Source organism: Nansenia antarctica, assembly GCF_963989245.1.
Source record: "Nansenia antarctica genome assembly, chromosome: 3".
Classification (NCBI taxonomy): Eukaryota; Metazoa; Chordata; class Actinopteri; order Argentiniformes; family Microstomatidae; genus Nansenia; species Nansenia antarctica.
In genome coordinates, this window is record NC_137688.1 from 5,780,646 (window position 1) to 5,808,517 (window position 27,872).

General features: G+C 48.5%; 2 protein-coding genes across 2 annotated transcripts; one reads left to right on the top strand and one right to left on the bottom strand.

The window, feature by feature from the left end:
- Nucleotides 1–517: 517 nt before the first annotated feature.
- LOC308152805 (fermitin family homolog 3-like) lies at nucleotides 518–15,248 on the bottom strand (the record flags this gene model as incomplete). Its single annotated transcript, XM_080525874.1, has 15 exons — nucleotides 15,083–15,248; nucleotides 13,798–13,919; nucleotides 13,367–13,600; nucleotides 12,251–12,367; nucleotides 11,533–11,701; nucleotides 9,202–9,304; nucleotides 5,311–5,418; nucleotides 4,799–4,930; nucleotides 4,084–4,130; nucleotides 3,684–3,808; nucleotides 3,257–3,363; nucleotides 2,844–3,059; nucleotides 2,042–2,166; nucleotides 1,129–1,270; nucleotides 518–697 (listed from the first exon to the last, which is right to left on the bottom strand). Exons 2-15 carry the CDS (start codon nucleotides 13,916–13,918, stop codon nucleotides 518–520), a joined length of 1,926 nt encoding a protein of 641 aa, XP_080382000.1. The 5' UTR covers nucleotide 13,919; nucleotides 15,083–15,248.
- A 1,844-nt stretch (nucleotides 15,249–17,092) lies between these two features.
- On the top strand, nucleotides 17,093–18,919 carry LOC308153222 (ADP-ribose glycohydrolase MACROD1-like; the record flags this gene model as incomplete). The annotated part of the gene is made up of 3 exons (XM_080526306.1): nucleotides 17,093–17,571; nucleotides 18,595–18,690; nucleotides 18,786–18,919. The coding sequence occupies exons 1-3, from the start codon at nucleotides 17,112–17,114 to the stop codon at nucleotides 18,917–18,919; spliced, it is 690 nt and encodes a 229-aa protein (XP_080382432.1). The 5' UTR covers nucleotides 17,093–17,111.
- Nucleotides 18,920–27,872: the final 8,953 nt, after the last annotated feature.

Consider the following 27,872-nt stretch of genomic DNA (forward strand, 5'->3'; position numbering starts at 1 on the left):
TTACCATCATCTAACTGACCGCTGGTCGAGTCAACTCACTGGTTTCTGACCTATTAGGCAGGAGAGGCTGTTCAAGGTAGAAATCGGAGGACAGGCTCGTTTCGATTCCATTCATTAACAATGAGCCTGTCCTCCGATTTCTACCTCCACCAGCCTCTGCTAATTTGGGCTAATACTGATCCAAAGCGATTTACAATTACAGATTACAGATTACAGGGACATTCCCCCTGCAGTAACTGAGGGCTAAGTGCCTTACTCAAGGGCTAAACACTAGTGGTGGTGTTCCCTAGGTGGGATTTGAACTCACAACCTTCCGGACCACCAGTCCAACTCACTATCCACTAGACTAGACCACCACCACTACCCCAATGGGACTGTCTGTTGGTGCAGCAGTATATAAAAGTTAAAGGTATGTATTTATGAACGGGTAAGGTTGGTTACTGTATCGCCTCCGTGGGCAGTACCATGTGTAAGGGCGTAGGGGGGGGGGGGGGGGGGCAGGGGGGCGGGGGGGTGATCACAGAGCCTCATGGCCTCCGGTGAGCTTGTGGAACAGCTCCTCGTTCAGCGTGGCCGTCTGCTCGCGGCTGCGCGTGGACATGAAGATGTAGCCGCCGATGAACTCGTGGACGATCTTGCAATCCGCCGTCACGCAGCTGAAGGCGATGTTCACATTGCCGTCGAACTCTATGGCCACCTGGTGGTGGGGGGTGGTAAGACACACACACATTACATTTACATTTTTGGCATTTAGCAGACGCCTTATTCCAAAGCGATTTACAATCAACACATGTGACTAAGCAAGTGAATCATCAATCCACCAGTCGTAGCAGGAAGAGTAATCCAGCTCAGGCCCGGGGCCATTGATAGAAGGAAAAACCTTCTTCTAAACCTAGACCTTTTTTTAATTTCTTTTTTTATAGACACTGGAGAAACAGAGAAACAGTACAAGGGGGGCAATATAAGTTTTAGGGGACACAGTAAACACACACACACATACACACAGAGAAGAGAACGACCATGGGAGAATTGCTACAGACACTGTATTGACCTACAGAGATGACTGTAGAGTTTATGGGTTCAGTAAAAAAAAAGATTGATTGATTGATTGATTGATTGACAGCTCACCTGGCAGATGTCCCAGTTGACATTCCACTGCCTCATGTTGTTGTAGCGCCAGGTCTTGACCACGTCGCCCACGCCCAGGTCGATACGGATCAACCGGTTGGGCGCGATGCCCAGCACCTCGTCCTTACGACTGCCCTTAAACCTGCCAGCCGGGACACGGACGGTTTATTAGTACAGCACATCTCATACAACAGGGGCAGTTCAAAGTGCTTTACATACAGCATGAAAACAATACAGAAAAAGGAGGATAGTAAGAAAATAAAAATGACAAGAATAGATACATATAGAATGTAGAAAATAAATAAACTCCTCAAAGAAAGTTCGGAAACGTTATTTTGGTTGGTTATTCCTCCCCTTTAGTAATACCAATTGGTATTGTATTTTATATCGTTGGAAAGCCTGATTAGTCACCTTTACAACGAGGTACAACTTGTAAGGATCACGCATTCGTGGAATGAGCAATATTCTTCTGTTGGTTCGTTGTAAATCAATGATCCGATTCCGATTCCATTCATTAACAATGAGCCTCTGCTAATTGGGCTAATACTGATCCAAAGTGATTTACAATTACAGATTACAGATTACAGGGACATTCCCCCTGGAGTAACTGAGGGCTAAGTGCCTTGCTCAAAGGCACATAACGGTTAAATAAAATAAAATAAATAACAAATCGTGAGCTTAGAATTATAAGGTTCTATCTCCGTCTAAGGTAGTTCAGAGATATTGACTGTCAAAGTTTTTATATTACATTATGTTTTGTGAGATGGAACCTTTGTATTTTATGAATTACTAACTCAAAAATGTCAACATTACCCTAACCCTAAAAATAACACCTAATGGATCAGATTATGTAAAAAACTAAATTTTGACCAAAATGGAGATAGAACCTTATAATTCTAACGTCACGAAATACCTCACGACGCAGTAGGAGATGCCGAAGTCGGGCAGGGCCTGCCAGATCTGGAGAAAGCGCAGGAGGGCGTCGGTCAGCGGGAGCTGGGCCACGTTCTGATAGGCCTCCAGGATGCGCGGGTTCAACTGGGCGGGAACAGAGAGGGCAGGGGCAGGCGGTTAGGTCTGGCTTATGAGGTAGCGAAACATACACTGTGTGTGTGTGCGTGTGTGTGTTTGTGTGTCTGGCTTATGAGGTAGTGAAACATACCCTGTGTGTGTGTGTGTGTGTGTGTGTGTGTGTGTGTGTGTGCGTGTGTGTGTGTGTGTGTGAGTTTGTGTGTCTGGCTTATGAGGTAGTGAAACATACCCTGTGTGTGTGTGTGTGTGTGTGTGTGTGTGCGTGCGTGTGTGTGTGTGTGCATGTGTGCACGTGTGTGTGTCAGAATCAAGTTGATCAGTTTTAAGTCCTAAGTATAGATTAGGGTTCGGTTCCTTCGACACTGCAGCTACAAGAAAAAACAACAACAAGGGACAAGTGTGTGTGTATGTTTCTGTGTGTGTGTGCATGTGTGTGTGTGTATGTGTGTGTGTATGTGTGTGTGTATGTTTCTGTGTGTGTGTGTGTGCATGTGTGTGTGTACGTGCGTGCGTGTATGTTTCTGTGTGTGTGTGTGCTTGTGTGCGTGTATGTTTCTGTGTGTGTGTGTGTGTGTGTGTGTGTATGTTTCTGTGTGTGTGTGTGCTTGTGTGCGTGTATGTTTCTGTGTGTGTGTGTGTGTGTGTGTGTGTGTGTGTGTGTGTGCGTGCGTGCGTGCGTGTACCTGTTTGGTCTTGTACTTCTTGTGGTAGCGTGGGGAGACCAGGCTGTGGGGGTTGATGCTGTCGTCCGTGTGTGTGCTCTGGGCGTGGGGGCGGCTCTGCTGCATGGCCAGGAAGGAGCTGATGCTCTGGATCTCACTCTGGAAGGAGCTGTCAGCCAGGCTCGTACCCTTAGAGGCCAGCCGGCACGCTGCCATCCACTGGGAATACTGCTTCTCCTGGAGGGGGGGTGGGGGGGGGGAGAGAGAGAGAGAGAGAGAGAGAGAGAGAGAGAGGGAGGGAGAGAGAGGGAGAGAGAGGGAGAGATGATGGGATGGAGACAGAGAGAGAGAGGGAGAGAGGGAGAGAGAGGGTGAGATGATGGGATGGAGAGAGAGGGCGAGTGTGCGTGTGTGTGTGTGTGTGGGCTACGTACATTCTCACAGCGCAGGTAGACCTCGTTCATGCCCTCTGGAGCAGGGATGAGCAGGCGGATGCAGAACTTCTGTCCTGCCACGTTCACATCTGGTGCTGCCTCACAGCCTGGGAGGGACGTCACCATGGTTACCATTACCATGACCACATACTGGGTGTGTGGAGAAGGCTATGCAGACTGGTATGGATATGTTAGCGCTAAATGCTAGCCATGAGTGTGTGTGTGTGTGTGTGTGTGTACGTGTGTGTGTGTGTGTGCGTGTGTGTGTGTGCGTGGGTGTGGGCGAGTGTGTGTGTGTGTCTGTATCTCTGTGTGTGTGTGTGTGTGTGTGTGTGTGCGTGTGTGGCTGCGTGGCTGCGTGCATGCATGTGTGTGTATGAGTGTGTGTGTGTGTCTGTGTGTATGTATGTGATGCGTGTGTGTGTACCTCTGAGGTTGATCTGTTGGATGGGCTCTCCCAGGCTCTCCTCCTTACTCTTGTAGTACGAGATGGACGAGTCCTTGAATTTGAACCAGTACTGCTTATACGGCTTTAGTGTCATCCTCTTAGGCCTGAAACAGTAACACACTCTTTTACTATGCCTCATGTGTGTGTGTGTGTGTGAGAGAGAGAGAGAGAGAGAGAGAGAGAGAGAGAGAGAGAGAGAGAGAGAGAGAGAGAGAGAGAGAGAGAGAGAGAGAGCTGTCAGAATCAGTAGCATTTTGGATTGTGGAGAGGGTAAGTTGTGTGTGTGTGTGTGTGTGTGTGTGATTTGTGTGTCCTTCTAAAAATGTACATACATTTGTGGGTTACAGAAATGAGGCAACAGACAGTACTTGGATCTCACCGCAATAGCTTCAGATAATCGTTGAGCTCTGGAGCGGTCATGTTGTCCTGTGTTGAAGAGAGAGAGAAAGAGAGGTACTGTATGAGAACCGTGTCCTTATCTACACTTCTGCTTTTTACAACCACCACCGCAAGATCTCACAACACTGTTCCTGAAACGTACTGCACATTTTCGTAACGTCTTACACACACACACACACCGCATCGTTCATCGATTAACACAGATGACCTCACAACACCAGTACTGAGATCATACACTGACTGTGCTTCTGTGACGACAACAGATCCAAAATGGCTGAGGTGGTCCAGTGGTCTAGCACCGCGGTCTACAGTGCACGCGTATAGTATGTCTGCATGGGTTTGAATCCGGCCCATACCCTGCTGACATGCCCTCTTCTCCTTACTTTACTGTCTATCTTGACTATCTCTATCTATCTCTTCTCCTCTCTCTCTCTCTCTCTCTTCTTTTCTCTCTCTCTCTCTCCCTCTCTCTCCCCCCCTCCTCTCTCTCTTCTCCCCCCTCCCTCTCTCTCTCTCTCCCTCTCTCTCTCCCCCCTCCTCTCTCTCTCTCCCCCACTCCTCCCCCTTCGTCCCCTCTCTCCCCCTTCCTCCTACCCCTCAGTGCCCTCCCCCCCCCCCTCCTCCTCCCCAGCTCCCTCTCTCTCCACCTCACTCGTGTTAGAGAGAGACAGAAAGAAAGATCCAAAATGGCTGACCAGCATCTCTGCGGAGGTGTCCTCCCCCCCCAGCTTGACCTCCAGAGACTGCAGGGCCGAGTCCAGATCCTCCATGGCCGGGCTGGACGTCAGGCCCTGGGGCTCAGACAGGCACAGCTTGTTGATGTGGTACTGTGTGTGTGTGTGTGTGTGTGAGTGTGTGTGTAAGAGTGTGTGTGTGTGCGAGTGTGTGTGTGTGTGTGTGTGTGTAAGAGTGTGTGTGAGTGTGTGTGTGAGTGTGTGTGTGTGTGTGTGAGTGTGTGTGTGTGTGTGTGTGTGTGTGTGTGTGTGTGTGTGTGTGTGTGTGTGATTGCGTGTGTGTGTGGGAGAGAGAGAGAGAGAGATTAGTCGTAGATTTAACAACACAGTTGCTCAATCATTCCTACTTTAGATACTAGATGAAGTAAGTAAAAAAAAAACGTTACAATGACACTTCTGTTCCAGTACAACACAGGGCACCTGCAGTACCTGCAGGGCAGCACAGAGGAACACCTGTGCTGCAGACTTCATACCTGCAGGGCTCCAAACAGCAGCATCTCCTCCTCAGTGCAGTCGATGTCCTCCAGCAGAATGGCCCAGCGAGCCTGCTCATAGAGCTGGGTCAAACGCACCGCGTCATACTGAGGAGGAGGGGGGGGAGGGAGTAAGTAAGTAAGTAAAGCTTTATTTATATAGCACCTTTCATACAAGAAATGCAGCTCAAAGTGCTTTACAACAGGAATAAGAACATAAAGTGAATATAAAAACATATACAAGCATAGAATGAATATAAAAGCAGGGGGGAAAACAGTAAAAAGAAAAGGTAAAGATAAAATACAATAAAAATACATTTTAAAAAAGGGAAACAATGTACAACCTCTGTCTTAACGCTTAGTAAACGCTATCCATCTTTCGGCAGCGTCAGATCACAGTATTTTAACCAACTGGATTTGTAGCCTAACTGTCGTCTGTCTCTGTAGCCTAACTGTCTCTGTCGCCTAACTGTCGTCTGTCTCTGTCGCCTAACTGTCGTCTGTCTCTGTAGCCTAACTGTCTCTGTAGCCTAACTGTCTCTGTAGCCTAACTGTCGTCTGTCTCTGTAGCCTAACTGTCTCTGTAGCCTAACTGTCTCTGTAGCCTAACTGTCTCTGTCGCCTAACTGTCGTCTGTCTCTGTAGCCTAACTGTCGTCTGTCTCTGTAGCCTAACTGTCGTCTGTCTCTGTAGCCTAACTGTCTCTGTCTCTGTAGCCTAACTGTCTCTGTCTCTGTAGCCTAACTGTCTCTGTAGCCTAACTGTCTCTGTCTCTGTAGCCTAACTGTCTCTGTCTCTGTAGCCTAACTGTCGACTGTCTCTGTAGCCTAACTGTCGTCTGTCTCTGTAGCCTAACTGTCTCTGTAGCCTAACTGTCGTCTGTCTCTGTAGCCTAACTGTCTCTGTAGCCTAACTGTCTCTGTAGCCTAACTGTCTCTGTAGCCTAACTGTCTCTGTCTCTGTAGCCTAACTGTCTCTGTCTCTGTAGCCTAACTGTCTCTGTAGGCTAACTGTCGTCTGTCTCTGTAGCCTAACTGTCTCTGTCTCTGTAGCCTAACTGTCTCTGTCTCTGTAGCCTAACTGTCTCTGTAGCCTAACTGTCGTCTGTCTCTGTAGCCTAACTGTCTCTGTAGCCAAACTGTCTCTGTAGCCTAACTGTCTCTGTAGCCTAACTGTCTCTGTCTCTGTAGCCTAACTGTCTCTGTCTCTGTAGCCTAACTGTCTCTGTAGCCTAACTGTCTCTGTCTCTGTAGCCTAACTGTCGTCTGTCTCTGTAGCCTAACTGTCTCTGTCTCTGTAGCCTAACTGTCTCTGTCTCTGTAGCCTAACTGTCTCTGTAGCCTAACTGTCGTCTGTCTCTGTAGCCTAACTGTCTCTGTAGCCTAACTGTCGTCTGTCTCTGTAGCCTAACTGTCTCTGTAGCCTAACTGTCTCTGTCTCTGTAGCCTAACTGTCTCTGTCTCTGTAGCCTAACTGTCTCTGTCTCTGTAGCCTAACTGTCGTCTGTCTCTGTAGCCTAACTGTCTCTGTCTCTGTAGCCTAACTGTCGTCTGTCTCTGTAGCCAAACTGTCTCTGTAGCCTAACTGTCTCTGTAGCCTAACTGTCGTCTGTCTCTGTAGCCAAACTGTCTCTGTAGCCTAACTGTCTCTGTAGCCTAACTGTCTCTGTCTCTGTAGCCTAACTGTCGTCTGTCTCTGTAGCCAAACTGTCATCTGTCTCTGTAGCCTAACTGTCTCTGTCTCTGTAGCCTAACTGTCTCTGTCTCTGTAGCCTAACTGTCTCTGTAGCCTAACTGTCTCTGTAGCCTAACTGTCTCTGTAGCCTAAAGGGCTCTGCACACAGCGTGCGATTTCTGTTGCGCGTCAACGTTCCATTTTGAAGTTTGAATGGAAGTCTATGAGAACATCGCATTTACCCACACACAGCCCCGATTTTAATCGCACGGCGAACATTCGATTCCATTCATTTTGAATGGGACAAAGCACACGGCGTGCGAGTTTTGTCGCACTGTCAAATGAATGGAATCGAATGTTCGCCGTGCGATTAAAATCGGGGCCGTGTGTGGGTAAATGCGATGTTCTCATAGACTTCCATTCAAACTTCAAAATGGAACGTTGACGCGCAACAGAAATCGCACGCTGTGTGCAGAGCCCTTAACTGTCTCTGTCTCTGTAGCCTAACTGTCTCTGTAGCCTAACTGTCTCTGTAGCCTAACTGTCTCTGTCTCTGTAGCCTAACTGTCTCTGTAGCCTAACTGTCTCTGTAGCCTAACTGTCTCTGTAGCTTAACTGTCGTCTGTCTCTGTAGCTTAACTGTCGTCTGTCTCTGTAGCATAACTGTCTCTGTAGCCTAACTGTCTCTGTCTCTGTAGCATAACTGTCTCTGTAGCCTAACTGCCGTCTGTCTCTGTAGCCTAACTGTCTCTGTCTCTGTAGCATAACTGTCTCTGTAGCCTAACTGTCTCTGTCTCTGTAGCCTAACTGTCTCTGTCTCTGTAGCCTAACTGTCTCTGTAGCCTAACTGTCTCTGTCTCTGTAGCATAACTGTCTCTGTAGCCTAACTGCCGTCTGTCTCTGTAGCCTAACTGTCTCTGTCTCTGTAGCATAACTGTCTCTGTAGCCTAACTGTCTCTGTCTCTGTAGCCTAACTGTCGTCTGTCTCTGTAGCCTAACTGTCTCTGTAGCCTAACTGTCTCTGTAGCCTAACTGTCGTCTGTCTCTGTAGCCTAACTGTCTCTGTAGCCTAACTGTCGTCTGTCTCTGTAGCCTAACTGTCTCTGTAGCCTAACTGTCTCTGTCTCTGTAGCCTAACTGTCGTCTGTCTCTGTAGCCTAACTGTCTCTGTCTCTGTAGCCTAACTGTCATCTGTCAACTGGATCTGTAGCCTAACTGTCGTCTGTCTCTGTAGCCTAACTGTCTCTGTAGCCTAACTGTCATCTGTCTCTGTAGCCTAACTGTCGTCTGTCTCTGTAGCCTAACTGTCTCTGTAGCCTAACTGTCTCTGTAGCCTAACTGTCTCTGTAGCCTAACTGTCTCTGTAGCCTAACTGTCTCTGTCTCTGTATTCTAACTGTCTCTGTAGCCTAACTGTCTCTGTAGCCTAACTGTCTCTGTCTCTGTAGCCTAACTGTCTCTGTAGCCTAACTGTCTCTGTCTCTGTAGCCAAACTGTCGTCTGTCTCTGTAGCCAAACTGTCTCTGTAGCCTAACTGTCGTCTGTCTCTGTAGCCTAACTGTCGTGGGACACTGTAGCCTAACTGTCTCTGTCTCTGTAGCCTAACTGTCGTGGGACACTGTAGCCTATCCTGTTCAGCTTTAAATCGCCCCTTATACTGACAAAGATCCTTGCTAGACCACGGCACTGTATCTGTCAGCTAAATGACTCGCTTGCGAGGGGGGTGGGGGTGTGGGGGGGGGTGTGGGGGTGTGGGGGGGGGTGTGGGGGTGTGGGGGTGTGGGGGGGGGTGTGGGGGTGTGGGAGGGGGGGCAGAGAGATTAAGCAGTGAAACCAGAAACCAGATGCCTAGATTGAAGAGTCCTGGTGTTGTCTCACACATCTGCTGCTGTGAGTGTTTCTGTTTCTGTCGTTTCTGTTGCAGAGACACGCAGGCACATAATACCCACCGACACACATACACACACGCATGCACAGGCAGACACACACACACACACACACACAAACATATAGACACACACACACACATACACATACACAGACACACATACACACACACACACACACACACACACAGATATACACCCACCCACACACCACCCCCACACACACACACATACACCGACACACACACACACACACCATCCGCACACACATACACCGACACACATACACACACGCACAGACACACACCACCCACACACACACACACACACACCTTGGGCTCCAGGTCGTGGAAGGTGTAATATTTGAAGCGCAGCGAGAGCTTGTCATTTTCATTAACTCCCTGCTGCAAGAGAGACTTAGAAGAGTCCAGCCACCTGAGAGAGACAGAGAGAGAGAGAGAGAGAGGGAGGGAGAGAGAGAGAGATGGAGAATATAAATAACTCAAAAGCATTAAAACACCAATCACCCAAAACAAAAGTCCAAAGTAAAAACGGCTATGACACCAAGAAATGGTGAATGTTCTTTGTAGCGTGTATAACAATAGCTTACCTAACTCATTGATTGATTGATTGAAAACTTTATTAGAAGATTTGCAGAAGTAGGTACATGAAAGTACATATTACATACAAGGTCAACTAACAGGATAAAAACCCAAGAAAGCCACTGGCTTATTTCAATTGGGGTCCTTGACTCATAGCTATGTAGCATGTATAACAATAGCTTAACTAACTCATAGCTTTGTAGCATGTATAACCATAGCTTACCTAACTCATATCTTTGTAGCGTGTATAACAATAGCTTAGCATGCTTAGCGTGTATAACCATAGCTTACATAACTCATGTGGCAGATTGATGGCGCCTCACAGGGAGGTAGCATGCTATTAACAATGAGCAGCGTGGGACTGATGGTCCTGAGCCTGAGTGGCACATTGTTAATGAATGTCTGGTTGTGTTGAGTAATACTGCCTTTATTTTAGCCCTCCATGTGCCTGTGCACTTCCTGCAGGGCCGGACAAAGGCATAAACAGGCTAAGTGGGGGCCACACTTTAGCCGTCGACTTCCCGCAGGCCATGTCAATGAAATTTGACGAAGCGTCTGTCTGTCAAACAAAACTCCGCTAGCGTTAGGCGTTAGGCTAGCACCCCCCGCCCCCCGCCCCTACAGAAACTCTACACTGGCTTCCTGTTAAGTTCATAACAGATTTCAAGATCCTTCTGCTTGTTTATGAAGCTCTCACTGGCACAGCACCAGAATATCTGAAAGAGCTTTTGCTAGCATATATCAGCCCAATAGAGCTCTCAGGTGTTCTGACGCTGGTTTTCTCTGTGTACCACATGTACAAAAGAAAGAGGCTGCATTCTCATTTTATGCACCCTAATTGTGGAATGCACTGCCAGTTTACATTAGGGATGCAACCTCAGCAAATATGTTCAAGTCAAGACTAAAAACCCATCTTTTAAATATTGCCTTTAATGCCTTGTGGTGTGGGTGTGGGTGTGGGTGTGGGTGTGGTGTGGGTGTGTGTTGGGTGTGGTGTGGTGTTGGTCTGTGTTGGTGTAGTGTGGTGTAGTGTGGATGTGGTGTGGGTGTGGTGTTGGTGTGTGGTGTAGTGTGGTGTAGTGTGGATGTGGTGTGGGTGTGGTGTTGGGTGTGGGTGTGGTGTGGTGTTGGTCTGTGTTGGTGTGGTGTTGGTCTGTGTGGGTGTGGGTGTGGGTGTGGTGGTGGTGTTGTGTTAGGTGTGGTGTGTGTTGGGTGTGGTGTTGGTGTGGTGTGGGTGTTAGGTGTGGTGTTGGGTGTGGTGTTGGTCTGTGTGGGTGTGGGTGTGGTGTAGTGTGGATGTGGGTGTGGGTGTGGGTGTGGTGTGTTGGGTGTGGTGTGGGTGTGGGTGTGGTGTTGGTCTGTGTGGGTGTGGTGTGGTGTTGGTCTGTGTGGGTGTGGGTGTGGTGTTGGTTTGTGTGGGTGTGGTGTGGTGTTGGTCTGTGTTGGTGTGGGTGTGGTGTTGGTCTGTGTTGGTGTGGGTGTGGTGTTGGTCTGTGTTGGTGTGGGTGTGGTGTTGGTCTGTGTTGGTGTGGGTGTGGTGTTGGTCTGTGTTGGTGTGGTGTGGTGTTGGTCTGTGTTGGTGTGGGTGTGGTGTTGGTCTGTGTTGGTGTGGTGTGGTGTTGGTCTGTGTTGGTGTGGGTGTGGTGTTGGTCTGTGTGGGTGTGGTGTGGTGTTGGTCTGTGTTGGTGTGGGTGTGGTGTTGGTCTGTGTTGGTGTGGTGTGGTGTTGGTCTGTGTGGATGTGGTGTGGATGTGGTGTTGGTCTGTGTGGGTGTGGTGTTGGTCTGTGTGGGTGTGGTGTTGGTCTGTGTGGGTGTGGGTATTGGTGTGTGGTGTAGTGTGGATGTGGTGTGGTGTGGGTGTGGTGTGGTGTGGTGGTGGTCTGTGTGGGTGTGGGTGTGGGTGTGGTGTGGGTGTGGTGTTGGTCTGTGTTGGTGTGGTGTTGGTCTGTGTGGGTGTTGGGTGTGGGTGTGGTGTTGGTCTGTGTTGGTGTGTGGGTGTGGTGTTGGTCTGTGTGGGTGTGGTGTGGGTGTGTGGGTGTGGGTGTTGCGTGTGGTGTCACCTGCTGTGGATGTGGGCCTTGTCCACCACGCTGGCGGGTCGGTACTGCCGTGCGATGGCCTCGGGGGCCGGGGCGGGCTGGGCCACAGACAGCATCCTGTACACCGCCTCTGTCTGGGGCGAGTCGGCGAAATGGGCCGGCATCCCGTTGTACAGACACGGGCGTGACTCTGGAGGGGCAGGAAGGCAGGAGAGAGAGGGGGGCGGGGTGGGGGGTCACACGGTGTCTCTGAAACACCGGTGGAGCAACGACTCTCTCTCTCTCTCTCACTCTCTCTCTCTCTCCCCCTCCATCTCTCACTCTCTCTCTCTCTCTCCCTCCATCTCTCACTCTCACTCTCTCTCTCTCTCTCTCTCCATCTCTCACTCTCACTCTCACTCTCTCTCTCTCCCTCCATCTCTCACTCTCTCTCTCTCTCTCCCCCTCCATCTCTCACTCTCTCTCTCTCTCTCTCTCTCTCTCTCTCGACTCCATCTCTCACTCTCTCTCTCTGTCTCTGTCCCTCCCTCCATCTCTCGCTCTCTCTCTGTCTCACCCTCTCTCTCTCCATCTTTCACTCTCACTCTCTCTCTCTCTCTCCCTCCATCTCTCACTCTCACTCTCACTCTCACTCTCACTCTCTCTCTCTTTCCCTCCATCTGTCACTCTCTCTCTCTTTCAAAACATCCAGCGAGCGTGTGTGTTTAGTTGACACCTACACGGTGCTAGCTACATGTACCTGAGGTGAGGGGCACCTCTGTGAGGTCGTACACCTCCTCGGACGAATCCTTCTCTTTCTTCTTCTTCTTCTCCTCTACGGGACGCAGCAGGGATAGCTCCTCGGGCCGACGGATGTCTGTGGGAAGAGAGAGAGAGAGAGAGGGATGACTGAGGGAAGAGAGAGAGAGAGAGAGAGAGAGAGGGATGACAACGGAGAGAGACTGGAGGAAAACACAGTTGTTTTCCCTCCGGTGTTGAACATTCCTTCTAATCTACGGTATATAATTCTCTCCTGTCCCAACAGGCTATGTACCGGTAGCCTTTTTTGTTTGTTTGTTTGTTTTTAAAAGGATCTTTTTCGTAATGTTTATTGCATAGACAGATAGTGAAAGACAATGTAAAGAAAGAAAATGTTATGATGTATTGTAACATTGTATGATGTATGATGATATATTTTAAAGTTTGATATTTGTAATTTAAGTATGTTTTATATGTTAAATGTTATTTGTAATGTATGTTTTAAATGTGGATCCCACTAAAAGTAGCTCATGCCTATGGGTATAGCTAATGGGGATCCTTCCAATAAATAAACAAACAAATAAATAAACAGGAAAGTAAGGAGAGTGTATCTCAGTCAGCAAGGCATGGGCCGGGGATTCGATTCGATTCGATTCAATTCAATTCAATTCAATTCAATTCAATTCAATTCAATTCAATTCAATTCAATTCAATTCAATTCAATTCAATTCAATTCAATTCAATTCAATTCAATTCAATTCAATTCAATTCAATTCAATTCAATTCAATTCAATTCAATTCAATTAAACCCACCCCATCTAACACGTTCCTGCAGCTTGTGGTGATTGAATGAATGAGTAGGAATACAAACTCAGGGGCGCTTGGTGGCGTAACGCACCAAAGTGTCACCCATGTAACCACAGGGTTGCCGGTTCGATTCCCGGAGCCTCGTACATATCCTGCATGTCATCCCTTCTCTCTCTCTCTCTCTCTCTCTCTCACCCATCCTTCCTGTCAAATCTCTACTGTCTTATCGCAATAAAAAGAAAGATATGAGTGGGGGACTGCCCCACAAAATAACAACAACAACAACAACAAAAAAGGAATACAAACTCACTCAGCATCTTGCAGACGCCCAGCACGGTGCGGAAGGCGGGGCCGGAGAAGCAGGCCTTGAGGCGCAGGGTCACCCCGTTGGGCAGGCCCAGGAGCAGGGGCTTGTGTTGGGCCATGAAGACCAGCCGCTGGTCGGCATGGATACCGCACTTCTCCAGACTCCAGGCGGTGCGCAGGAGCCACTGCTGCTTCTGGACCCACCACAGAGCGTGGTCCGACCAGTCGCGCTTCACTTCTGCAAAAGACAGGAAACCGGGTTGTGGTTGTGTGACACAAAATGTCCGCCGCAATGTGTCAACCCCCGTACTACAATGTGGTCTATGTGATGGATATAGATGACGTGTGTGTGAGTCAGTGTGGGATGGGGAGACAACAGGGTGTGTGTGTGTGTGTGTGTGTGTGTGTGTGTGTGTGTGTGTGTGTGTGACTCACCTGACTTCTCCACCACTTTGAGAATGACCCCACCTACATGGAGGTCAGAGGTCACACTGATGGACAAGGGTGGGTCATCACCCATCTCCTCCACTGAGACTGACAGGTCCCATGACGCCATACTGAGAGGGGGGGGGGGGAGAGGTAGAGAGAGAGAAGGGGGGGGGTTTGGGGAAGGAGGTAGAGAGAGATAGAGAGAGAGAGAGAAAGAGAGATAGAGGGGGGGTTGGGGAAGGAGGTAGAGAGAGAGAGAGGGGGGGTTGGGGAAAGAGATAGAGAGAGAGAGAGAGACAGAGAGAGAGAGAGAGACAGAGACAGAGAGAGAGAGACAGAGGGGAGGGGGTTGGGGAAGGAGGTAGAGAGAGAGAGAGAGGGCGAGGAAGAGAGGAGAAGATCTGTTATTCGCATTATTAACAGGGAGAACAGAAAATAAGTCCATGATACTGTGTCATATGATAAGACACTCACACACACACACACACACACACACACACCCGAGATGACTGGATTGTTCACTTTGACAGGCACTTCTCGTTCCTAATTTCAGCAATCACTCTGGACACACTTCCGCTTTCAGGCCCTACCCATCCAACCCTCACTGTATGTGTGTGCGTGTGTGTGTGTGTCTGTCTGTCTGTGTGTGTGTGTGTGTGTGTCTGTCTGTGTGTGTGCACACCCTTGTTTGTGTGTAGTAGTGTACAGTAGTACAAAGTACAATAACATGATGTTTGTGCGGTTGAATTCTGTCTATACATTTCAAATACATACAAGTTATCATAACTACAAGTTATCATGTCAGTTCTAAAGTATTTAGGCCTGTCTTATTCCTCTCTCAGTAAAGCTGACCTCTCTCAGTAAAGCTGACACGAGAACATGTCCTTCATCCCTCCCTTTGTTCTCACCCCTCTCTCACACAGACCCCTGCCCAGTCTGTCTCTCTGTAACACACACACACACACACACACACATACACAACTTACCCTCTCCACAATCCAAAATGCTACCGATTCTGACAGCTCTATCTCTCTCTCTCTCTCTCTCTCTCTCTCTCTCTCTCTCTCTCTCTCTCTCTCTCTCTCTCTCTCACACACGCACACACACACACACACACACACACACACACACACACAACTTACCCTCTCCACAATCCAAAATGCTACCGATTCTGACAGCTCTATCTCTCTCTCTCTCTCTCTCTCTCTCTCTCTCTCTCTCTCTCTCTCACACACACACACACACACACACACACACACACACACACACACACACACACACACACACTTACCCTCTCCACCGTCCAAAATGCTGGGGACTCAACAGCAGCTTTCAACAAAGACCCTCTGATCCTCCCTGTGTTGTTCAGTGAAATACACCAGTAGCACTTCCCTTCTCTCTCTCTCTCTCTCTCTCTCTCTGTCTCTCTCTCTGTGTCTCTGTCTCTCTCTCTCTCTCTCTCTCTCTGTCTCTCTCTGTGTCTCTCTCTCTGTTTCTGTCTCTCTCTGTGTCTCTCTCTCTCTCTCTCTCTCTCTCTCTCTCTCTCTCTCTCTCTCTCTCTCAGGTTGGGTTGTGGTTTGTGCATGCATATGTTGCTTAAAAAAGGGTGTTCCTTATTTGTCTGTTTCCGGTTAGCGGAAATGTGAGTGACAGTGACTTTCAGAGTTTAGTTGGCCATGTGTCAGTCACATTGTGTGTGTGTGGGGGGGGGGAGGGTGTGTGTGTGTGTGTGTGTGTGTGTGTGTGTGTGTGTGTGTAAAAGTTGTTGATGATGGCAATTTCTATATTTAATGGATATCTGGTAGTGGTGGTCATGACAACAGTTTGTGTGAAGCATGTATTCAATGTTCAACACAAATTAATAAGAAAATAATGGGCCGGTTTCACAGACAAGGCTTAAGCCTAGTCCTGGACTAAATTACACTTTCAATGTAGAATCTCACATTGAAGATGCTTTTTAGTCTAGGATTATGTTTAATCCTTGTCTGTGAAACCAGCCCTAAAACGGCTATGCGCTGTGGTGTTCATCTGTCATTTCCCAACATTGCCATTGACTAACGACACTATTCTGAATTCAAACCTCTGTCAAGGTCTAATTTAAACCTTTACTTAGTTGTGTATAGGCTCTAACTTTCATTCTGGAAACTTTTGTTGTTGTTGTTAGTTGCGGTTTTAGTCTAGGATTAGGTTTAATCTGTGTCTGGGAAACCCCCGCCCCCACGAGTTAGAACATTTATTCTAAAGAGGAATTAGATCTCACTGATATTATAGAAATACTTTTTGCCATGCCATGGTCTTTGGTCTATTGAAGCTAATTTCCCTGTAATTTCCCTGTAAATCTTGTTCACACAAGCCCCATACCAAGTCAATTCCATGGAATCCGCTAACCGGAAACAGATACATGAGGAACACCCTTTTTTAAGCAACATATGCATGCATTAACCACAACCCAACCTGAGAGAGAGAGAGAGAGAGAGAGAGAGAGAGAGAGAGAGAGAGAGAGAGAGAGAGAGAGAGAGAGAGAGAGAGAGAGAGAGAGAGAGAGAGAGAGAGAGAGAGAGAGACACACACACACACACACACACACACACACACACACAGAGAGAACAGAGAGAGAGAGAAAGAGAGAGAGAGAGAGACACACACACAGAGAGAGACAGAGAGAGAGAGAGAGAGAGACAGAGACAGAGAGAGAGAGAGAGAGAGACAGAGGGAGACAGAGAGAGAGAGACACAGAGAGAGAGAGAGACACACACAGAGAGAGACAGACAGAGAGAGACAGACAGACAGAGAGAGAGACAGACAGAGAGAGAGAGAGAGACAGACAGACAGAGGGAGACAGAGAGAGAAAGCTTTTATGTGTGAAAGGGGTTAAAGTTACAATAACGTTGTAAAAAGGAGCAATACTTCTGCTATTGGCCGGTAGGTGGCGATGCTCCCTAATTTTTTATGCAGCACTCCAAGGGGGGGGGGGGGGGGGTGGTCAGGAGGGGCGTGGACCCAGAGGCCCTGAAGATATGAATCATTCATGTTCCTACTCAGAAATAAATGTTGCATGTCCAACGAACTTACATGTATTAACTGTCAAACCTCCACCAAGCCCCTGGCTTCTGCCATATAAAATAAAGTCCCCCTTCACTTTTGGTACAATCCAACAAACGTCATTTGTTTACAACAAAATGGGCACATGCCATAGAATTGTTCCTCCGTAGTATTCCAACCGGATCAGGTGTTTTACATCAAAAACGAAACTGAAAATAATACACTGACTCATCTAACTCTGACATCGGAGCCTGTCGCCTGACTCGTGTCACAGCACGATGATGGCATTTCACATGTCAACTCTCTCTTCTCTGCGCATCAGAGTCATCGGTGCACTTTCCTGCAACTTCCATACCACCGGTGTGCGCGTCAAAGTTAGGAACATTTTCGGCGCCGCAAGTTGCCTGTCACTTGGAAAGAGTTTGGCTGAAGCCAGCCCTATAAAGTGCCCTAAGGCCAGGGGGGATATTCACATTGCAATTGCAAACCGTGTTGAGAAGTTCTCGACAACCACAGCAGTCCCGAGGTCGTTCAAGGGGCAGAGTGACGGTGGTGGTGGTGCATTCCCCCCGCGGGGACAGAAGCGATCATCGGTGTACCGGCGACTTGCCCTCTGCGCGCTTGGAGTGACCGCCGGTGTCGCGTCTCTGCGCACGGGTGCCCGGGTCAGCATGGCCGCTGGGTGCGAGGAGCCCCTCAAGATCGACCTCACCAAGGGAGACTGGAGGAAGGTGAAGGGTGAGTCTGTCTGGGTTCATTTGAAACATAAGCATTATAAAGCATGGGTCTGGGGTTTCCATAGCCTATACAGGTGCAACTAAATTTTTTTGAATATCGTGCAAAAGTCCATTCATTTCAGTAATTCAACTTAAAGGGTTAAACTTAAATATTATATAGACTCATTGCATTGTACATATGCATGATTATACTTTTCAGAGGGCTGACATTTCTGTATTTAAAATCCTTTTCTTATTGATTTCATGTAATATTAAACATTTCTGAGATATTTAATTTGGGGTTTTCATAAGCTGTAAGCCATAATCATCAAATTTATAACAAATAAAGGCTTTAAATATCTAGCTTTGCATGTAATGAGTCTATATAATATCTAAGTTTAACCCTTTAAGTTGAATTACTGAAATAAATGAACTTTTGCATGATATTCTAATTTTTTGAGTTGCACCTGTATAGCGTCCCGCAAGAGTACTTGATAAACTCCCCTCCCTCTCTCTCTCCAACAGGTGTTCAACAGGATGCAAGCATTAGCCTATGCGTAAAAGCGTTTGTGCCTAGATTGAACTAGAAAGCACCATAGCTGTCTCAGTGTGAAACCAACTACACTATGCAGTGCATGCATTGTCTGTCCATCCATATGTGCATGAATATGCAAGTGCGTGTATTCAAGAAATATTTCAGCTTTTCCCCCATAGCCATACCATATACCTGTGAGGATGGTAGCTATGTCCCCAGCAATAGTAGTAGGTGCTGCATGATCAACAGCTAATGGGGATCCTAAATATACAGCCAATATACTGGCTGGCTGCCTCACTGGTTGTTTGGTTGTCTTACTAACTGGTTGTCTGACTTGCTGACTGGTTGTCTGGCTGTCTCTCTGTCTGACTGTCTCTCTGTCTGACTGTCTCTGTCTGGTTGTCTGACTGGCTGGTGGCTGGTTGACTGACTGATGGAGTGGATAAGGCCTATACACAATAATTGGATTGATTAGTGGACTGATCAGTGTGTTTGTCTCCTCTACCCTAGGGGCCCAGCTGGCCATGAGTGTGGAGGAGAGGCGGAAGCACTACAGGACTAACTACCTGGCCCTGGAGGACGTTCCTGTGTGGACCCCCACCCCAGGTAAGAGGCCATGGAGGCTGGTGGAGGTAGAAATGCGATGGAATGAGGAATGGTATCAAATATGTTATGCATGTTATCATGTTTCTGTGTGGCAGGTAGCTCGGGTGAGCCGCACTTCAAGAGGAACGAAAGGCTCGACCAGAAGATCTCCCTGTTCAGCGGCGACATCACCACGCTGGAGATCGACGGGATCGTGAATGCAGGTGACCCGATCCTCAGAATCATCTAGAATATGACAGTTGGTTGTGAATTTGAACGAAAACACGGAGGAGGTGTGTTTAATAATTACCGCTCCTTCACTTTTCACAACGACTGGAAAGGGACAAGGAAGGAGATGCCTCGCCCTCAAACACAAACACAGAGTAGTGGAAAACCAACGAATGCACCCGCCCAAGAAGCCCCCTAGAATATGGGGTCGCCTAACATGGGAGTTAAAGGTGTAGTCTGTCATTTCAAACAACAACAACAACAACAGAGAGGCCTCCTTGCCACTTTTTTGATTAATAAAAGTAGAGGGACAAGGACTAACAATCCATGAGACCAGAGTTTTCATCGTGTTTTGAAGCCATACAGTGTTTGTTTACAATTGAATTGTTTACAAACAATGGAGTAAAACAAGCTCATATTTTGGGTTCTGATATAATAATAATAATAATAATAATAATAATAATAATAATAATAATAACCTTTATTTGTATAGCACTTTTCCTGCAAACGTTGCAGCTCAAAGTGCTTTAATCATTATATAATCATCACTTAATAATTTAGTTATTTAATATCATATTAAAAAGATGGGTTTTTAGTCTTGATGATGGGGGTGAGACAGTTGGACTGAGCTCATGAAGCATGTATACGCATTTATATGTTTTATTCTCATTTTAAAAAGTGAAAAAAACTAGACCAGGGTTTCTAGACCAGTGGTGCAACATGTACCCCGCTGGCCGACCTCCTGCTTGACCACTGATGAAGATCCCTGGATCTAAAGCCTGACATGCCTGTTTTGGTGCCTAAGGTCATGTTCTCACATGAAAGTCTGAATCGAGACCCAGAGCAAGTGGATGACTTCGCAACATTGTTGCATAAATAATTTCTCTGATTTGCGTTCTCACAGCCCTTCATGTAAACGAAGTAACATACGCAATCGAAGCAACAGACGTGGTAGTTGATTGGTCTGAAAGTTTTAGAATTGCCCGTTCGTCCCGCTCTTATCCAGATCAACACGCGTGCGCTGTTGTTTTCCTATGGACAGCCTCGAGCAGCGTTCTCACCAAAAGCGAAGCGAAGCGAAGTAATGGATGCGTCGTTTCTAACCGAAGCGAAACCACCCTTTTCAAGCGGAGCATCCGAGGGTTCTTTGCTGCGGGAGCGACTTCGATTGCGCGTTCTCACAGCTCCAAACGACGCAGAGCAAAGCGAACTTTATCCTAAACTCCGTTTCAAGTGAAGCAAATGTTCTAGTGAGAACACCCCCTAACACAGATCGTCAAGTAGATTTCATTACACAGTATTACAACTGACCTGATTCCACTGACATATTTAATCCCTCCATTTAAAAGGAACACTGCAAAAGCAGCTTTCTCTCTCTGCTTAAACAGAAACAGTAGTTAGTGTCTTGTGTAACTGTCCTGTATGAGGCCCCCTGCACTCTCCTGTGTCTTTGACCTTTAACCTTCACGTTCTCTTAACCTGTGATCTTCTCAGATTACAGCATGGGATTGGCTGGTTGGCTCTCAATATGATCCCTATGCTTTATATTATTTAAACTACAGTATGAATTATTACCATGTTATTGTATTTACTATGCTGTGTGATTTTGAAGGTAATAGTTCGTTTTATTCTCATACAAGCTACATTATATTAGTTGCTTAGTGTTATGAATTGATATGTTTTTTTTACACAAAAACATTTCCGATATATTGAGGCTTTTTTAAAATGTTCGATACTCCTACAAGGCTTTACATGTTAAAAACTCCAGGTAAGGAGCGGGCAGCTATGACGCTTTTGAAATATGATCAAGATAAGGATCAGGGTTCAGAAAGAAGCAAAGGATTGGGCATGGTCTTGTTTTGTTTTTTTGTATTTCTTCAACAGCCATCTTAGATTTCATTTTGTACATGTTTTTCTGGAAGGGGACAGTCAGGCAGTGTGTTGTTGTTTACGTGGAGGCCTAGTCTTACCCCACTCCTCCACTAGATGGCAGTGATGGCAAGTGAATACAATTCTACTGCCTTTTCGTTCCAGAATGAAAGCTCCAGTGGGCGGTTCAACCGTACCGCATTATTAATGATGCTTAATGATGAGCTTTGCATAGGAAATCATTCCTTATTTAGTGTCGTCGGCTGTTATAAAACACAGCGCTGCTGGGTGGATAGCTCAGGTGCTTAGTACCTCCACAGGCGTCGGGACTAGAGCCATGTTGGGTCTGTTTTTACAAGAGCTTTTATAGAGTCCCACTATGCAAAGTGGCGAAGAATAACGAGAATTAAACTGTTGTTGTAAACACCTGTGGAGCTGGAGAGACAGGCCACAGTGACTGACAGGGAGGGGTAGATTCACTGACTGACTGGCTGGTTGACTGACTGGCTGACTGACTGGTTGTCTGGCTGGACTGACTGGTTGTCTGACTAACTGGTTGTCGGACTGGACTGGCTGTCTGGTTGACTGACTGACTGGTTGTCTAACTGACTGAATGGTTGTCTGGCTGACTTGTTGTCTGACTGGTTGTCTGGTTGTCTGACTGGTTGTCTGGCTGACTTGTTGTCTGACTGGACTGGCTAGTTGGTTGTCTGACTGGTTGGCTGGCTGGCTGACAGTCTGGTTGGTTGACTGGTTGGCTGACTGTTTGGTTGTCGGACTCACTGGTTGGCTGGCTCACTGGCTGTTTGGTTGTCTGGCTGACTGACTGGCTGGTTGTCTAGCTGGCTGACTGGTTGACTGGCTGACTGACTGATTGGCTGACTAACTGGCTGGCTGTCTGTCTGGCTGGTTGGCATACTGGCCGGCTGCCTCACTGGCTGTCTTACTAACTGGTTGTCTGACTGGTTGTCTGGCTGTCTCTCTGTCTGTCTGTCTGTCTCTCTGTCTAGCTGTCTCTCTGTCTGGCTGTCTCTCTGTCTAGCTGTCTCTCTGTCTGCCTGTCTCTCTGTCTGTCTGTCTCTCTGTCTGCATGTCTCTCTGTCTGCCTGTCTCTCTGTCTGTCTGTCTCTCTGTCTGGCTGTCTCTCTGTCTGGCTGTCTGACTGGCTGGTGGCTGGTTGACTGACTGATCGAGTGGATAAGGAATAACAGACAGCCGGGGGGGGGGGAAAGTATATGTCACACTGTTGCTATGACAACTAGCAGGTACGGCACTGTTTAAGGGGGGCCGGGGGTACAGAACAGAGAAAGGTAGCGTCAAACTGTGAAGGGCTTTTTAGTGAGTTTTTTTTCACTCATGTTAGAAAGGGAGAGGTGTGTGTACTGTGTACACCCTGGCTGGGAAATTAACATTGTCAAGATGAGAGAAGATGGATGCTATACGCTAATTGTTTTCCGAGGTTTTCATTCCTCATTTGGTGCTGAGGATCCTCAAAGCAACATCCAGGATTGCTAACACTTAAACATTCAATTGAAACCAACAGAGGACAATTATGTGAAGCGGGGGTGGGTGGGGGGGGCGGAGGGCAACAGAGTCAAGAGAGGGGGCGGTGCGGGTAATGGTACTGGAAGCACACACACACACACACACACACACACACACTCACACACACACTGTGCTGATCGATCCGCAGAGAGGGCGATAGGGGCGGGCTGTTTGTGTCGTTTGTGTCGTTCTCAATAAAGATTGGATTTACAGTAACCCTCCCCCACCTCCCCTCCCTCCCCTACTCCACCTCTCCCCCCACCTCCTCCCATACCCTACCTCCCCCACCAGAGTTTTACTGCTCCTGGCTCCTGCACTCTCCTATAAAACACAACAAACATAAAAACCCACCAGCACTTAAGAGCTGTCTCAGGGAGGGTACGGGGGGGTGGAGGGGTGGGGACGGGGGGGGCTGGAGGGTAAAGCATCCTTCTCTTTACACCCCTCAATCACTCCATCCAGCCCCAGCGGAGGGAGAGAGGGATGGAGAGGGGGATATATTGTCCCTGATGGGGTAGTTGATTAAGATGGATTGCCCAATCAATTGTCATTGCGCTGATGAGCTGAGAGTCGGTGCTTGTGTGTGTGTGTGTGAGTGAGTGAGTGAGTGAGTGAGTGTGTGTGTGTGTGTGTGCGAGAGTGTGCGCGTGTGCGTGTGTGCGAGTGTGTGTGTGTGTGTGTGTGTGTGTGTGCGAGAGTGTGTGCGAGTGTGCACACGCGAGTGTGTGTGTGAGTGTGTGTGTGTCAGTGTGCATAACCTTACCTTTTCATCTTTTGAAATGACTTCAATCTGAAGTGGTTCAACTCAATTAACCTCAAGTCTTTTTCTTTTTTTGCGTGGTGGATGCCATTATAGTATTATAATACTATTTGTTGTTGTACTTGAACACACACACCCGTACCTGAGGTTAACCCTGTCGGCCTACTGGCTTTATCTTTACGGCGTCAGGCGCGGAGGAGAAGAAGTCGTTACAAGGCAGGAGGGCTAATCTCTCCTTCCTCCATCCCTCCTGATATGATATGTCTCTGTGGCTAAGTCAGAGGTTAGAGGTACACACACTCACACACACACACACACACACACACACACACACACACACTCTCACACACACTCACATACTCTCTCTCACACACACACTCTCTCACACACACACACACACACACACTCACACACACACACACACACACACTCTCTGACACACTCTCTCTCACACACACACACACACTCTCTCTCACACACACACACTCACATACTCTCTGACACACTCTCACACACACACACACACACACACACACACACACACACACACACACACACACACACACACACACACACTCACACACACACACACACACACACACACACACACACACACCAGCCAGCGGCCTAACAGTCAGGTTCCTGATAAGCAGCAGTCCAGGTCTCCAGCCCCCCCGGCCGTCACTCTCTGATAACACACTCACACTCCCCCCCGGGCGCCGCAGGAGATCCCTCACCTCCCTCCCCTCCCTCCCTCGCCTCCCCTCCCCTCGCCTCCCCTCCCTCGCCTGCCCTCCCTCGCCTCCCCTCCCTCGCTCCATCGCCTCCCCTCCCTCACCTCCCCTCCCCCCCCTCCCCTCCCTCACCTCCCCTCCCTCGCCTGCCCTCCCTCACCTCCCCTCCCTCGCTCCCTTCCCTCCCCTCCCTCACCTCCCCTCCCCCCCCTCCCCTCCCTCACCTCCCCTCCCTCGCTCCCCTCCCTCGCTCCCCTCCCTCACCTCCCCTCCCTCCCCTCCCTCCCCTCCCCCCCCTCCCCTCCCTCACCGTGCCTCCCCTCCCTCCCTCACCTCCCCTCCCCTCCCTCCCCTCCCCCCCCTCGCCTCCCCTCCCTCACCTCCCCTCCCCTCCCTCACCTCCCCTCCCCTCCCCTCCCCCCCCTCGCCTCCCCTCCCTCACCTCCCCTCCCTCACCTCCCCTCCCTCACCTCCCCTCCCTCACCTCCCCTCCCTCCCTCGCCCCCCCTCGCCTCCCCTCCCTCCCTCCCTCGCCTCCCCTCCCTCGCCCCCCCTCCCCTCCCTCGCCCCCCCAGGAGTTCCCTCCCTCGCCTCCCCTCCCTCACCTCCCCTCCCTCGCCTCCCCTCCCTCCCCTCCCCTCCCTCCCTCACCTCCCCTCCCTCTCCTCCCTCCATCGCCTCCCCTCCCTCACCTCACCTCCCCTCCCTCCCTCACCTCCCCTCCCTCCCTCACCTCCCCTCCCCTCCCCGCACCCCCCTCGCCTCCCCTCCCTCGCCTCCCCTCCCTCATCTCCCCTCCCCTCCCCTCCCCCCCCTCGCCTCCCCTCCCTCGCCTCCCCTCCCTCACCTCCCCTCCCTCGCCGCCGCCGCCGCTGCAGCGCCGAGATACAAGATAAGAGAGGCTGTGAGACACAGGGCCGCGGCAGGACAAGAAGACGAAGGAGGAGGAGGAGGAGGAGGAGGAGAAAAGAGCAGCTGTGTTGAAACACCTTGTGTAGATAACACAGCTGTGGACGACTGTGGAGTCGGTAGGATGGCTTCAGGGGATCTTTGCACTGCTTCCCTCTAAGTGACAGTTGGTAATCTGCAGCGTTAAGGCCCCCCCCCCCCCCCCCCCCTACAGGTGTCCTCGTTATCTTTGCTGACTGTAGTTAGTTACTGTAGCGAAGTGGCCCCTGTGGACACCCTCTGTCTCTCTCTCTCTCTCTCTCTCTCTCTGTTGTCCTGATTTGTCTCCGGCTGCTGTCTGCTGTCTGCTTGTGTTTTTTTTCCTTTGAAGCGAGGCTATTCCCTGTCAGAATAACTTACTGTATCATGTTCGTGCTCCCTGTAGATTCCGACTCTCTGCTGGATATTCATTTGACTGACTGCTGTCCTGCCGAGGGCGATATCTGTCAGTTGTGGTTATATCTTTCTCCCGGGGTTACTGGGATACCCAGTATCCTTACATTTTTCAAAACCACATCAGGATAAGCTAGTATAAAGCTATTTTGCTTTTGTTTTTCTGTGTAGGAAGCAGGCCCAATTTACAAGCGGCCAACTAGTGGTCGTTGTGTGTAAATAGCAGCTTGAGCATTGTAAAGAGGGCGGCTCTTTCAGTAGGTAAAAAAGGCACGGCCGTTCTAGTGTTAAGGCCTAGTGTTGCACATTCTCCTGTACTGCATCTCCATTGTATTACTCTTACTTTGCAGTTGTGCGGAAGTTAGTCTGACGACCCCCCCCCACCCCTCCCCCTCTGTTGGACCAATCAGAAACCGCCGCAGTGCTGAGGCGCTCCGAAACGCCACAGACAATTATCGAGAATTTACAACAATTGTGATTTACGTCTCAGTTGATGCTTGACATTGACAAGTTAACAGGCCCAGAAGAGTCAATCCCTAATGACTTAAGTACGTCGTAGGTAAACAAAAAAAACAAAAAACTACACACACAAAAAAGCCAACGAGTATGCAGAAAGCCCATTCATAGCAATTATTTCTCCCCTCGTTAAAAGCCTTCCCACCACTCACCCCCACCCACCCCCGCCGCCCTCCCACTATCAATCGCCACTTCAGCTCAAATGGAGGAAGTGAGATGCTCATTAGCCTGATTGGGCCAATGTGGGGGAATGGAGAGAGGAGTCCACCTGCTCATCAGCGCTAAGCTCGTTAGAGCTGTGTTCATCAACGCTGCTGCGTTCTTCAATAGAGCTGTGTTCATCAACAGTGCTGCTTTCATCAACCACTGCTGTATTCATCAACGGCTCGCTGCTTTCGTCAAACACCGCTGCGTTCGTTTAGAGTCGCGTTCGCCGCGGGGTCGTCGTCGTGGCGGCGATGACTGAGGGTGTACGGTCTGTGCTGGAAAACAATAAACCACCAGCCGTTATGTCTGGTTCAGTGAAGTGTAAACAGATGCTTTTGGTGACCTCCTTCAACACGCTCGAAATCACTGTGTCCTTGAGTTAGCAGATCTGAGATCTGAATAATAGTAGTGGCTTCTCGCAAAAAAAAAAAACGTACGGCTCGCGAAAGCACAGTGTGACCCTAGACAACATCCTATTAGTCAGCGGTTAGCCGGAGTTAGTCTGGCCCCTTTCATCACCACATGGGCCCTAGCAGTGGGAGGCTAATGGAGATCAGAATAGAGATGGAGAAAATCATATTCTCCTGTCTGAAAGCGTTGAACTATTGAACAACATATAATATGATGAAATAACAGCATAACAGAATCCTGTTTTGGGTGGCAATGATACAGGGTGTTGAATACAGGGAAGACCAAAGTCATGCATTTTTCCAATAACAAGCGGGTGCCAAGTGCTCTTCCTGACATTGTATCATGTCAGGGTTCACCTATTGAGCTTGTGCCAAACTACAAATACCTTGGCATTCAACTGGACGACAGCCTCTCTTTTCAACTGCACATAGACAACCTTCTAAAGAAACTGAAATTGAAGCTAAGCTTTTTCTTTAGAAACAAGTATTGTTTCTCAGCTGCTGCAAGAAAACGTCTGGTTGCTGCCACCTTTCTGCCTCTCTTGGACTACGGTGATGTCTTGTACATGAATGCCTCTGCTACCTCTCTTCAACATCTGGATGCAGTTTACCATGGCGCGTTAAGGTTTATAACAGGCTGTAAACCCCTTATGCATCACTGTGTGCTATACTCTCTCGTTAACTGGTCATCTCTCTCTATCCGCCGAACCCTTCACTGGTATATTTTCATTTACAAATCCATCCTTGGTCTGCTCCCCTCCTACCTTTCTAACCACCTGTCACGCAATCCGTCTACGGCCTTCGCACACAGGACATCATCACATACTCCATCCCCTTGGTCCGGACCATGAAAGGCAAAAGGGCGTTCTCATTTGCAGCCCCTTCCTCTTGGAATTCTTTACAGCAGAGTCTGAAACTGTCTCATCTGATCCCTCTTTCCAGTTTCAAGCTCTTGCTGAGAGACATACAGTGCGAGTCCATGATTCGTTCTTGCAATTGAGTTGACCCTCCCTTTTGCCCATTACTGACCCCTCCCTGTCCCTAGCTCTTTAGCTGTCTAGTTTTAGGTTTTGTAGTTTTAGTTTAGTTTTAGATTATCTTAGACTGTTTTAGACTAGCTTTAGTTTTAGACTATGTAGTTTTAGTTTAGTTTTAGACTATGTAGGCCAGGTTTTGTATTGTATTTGTTTGTGGTGGATGTTGTATGCCTGTGAACAGGTCACACTTGAAAATGAGCCCTTGGGGCTCAATGTGTTTTTTACTCTGTATAATTTTTTTTTTTAAAATTAAGTATGAACTACGAAAAACATGTTGATGTGTTCATAGGTCGAGTGACCGAGTGACCTCCCTAAGGATGAGAAATTACTATATAAAGTCTTGTATTCTGAAATGGGAGTCATTGATTCCATTATACTCTGTTGTGACCATTATCAGTTAATAAAAGGCTTCAAGCTCCTCGGCGGTTCTCCACTGGGGCACGGGGGGGCCATGAAAATGGTTTGCCCCACCAGTTGTCCCCCAAAAACTATTTTGTTTTGCAAAATACGTTGCTGATATTTCTCTGATGGTTCCCTTAACCAAACATTTAAAATA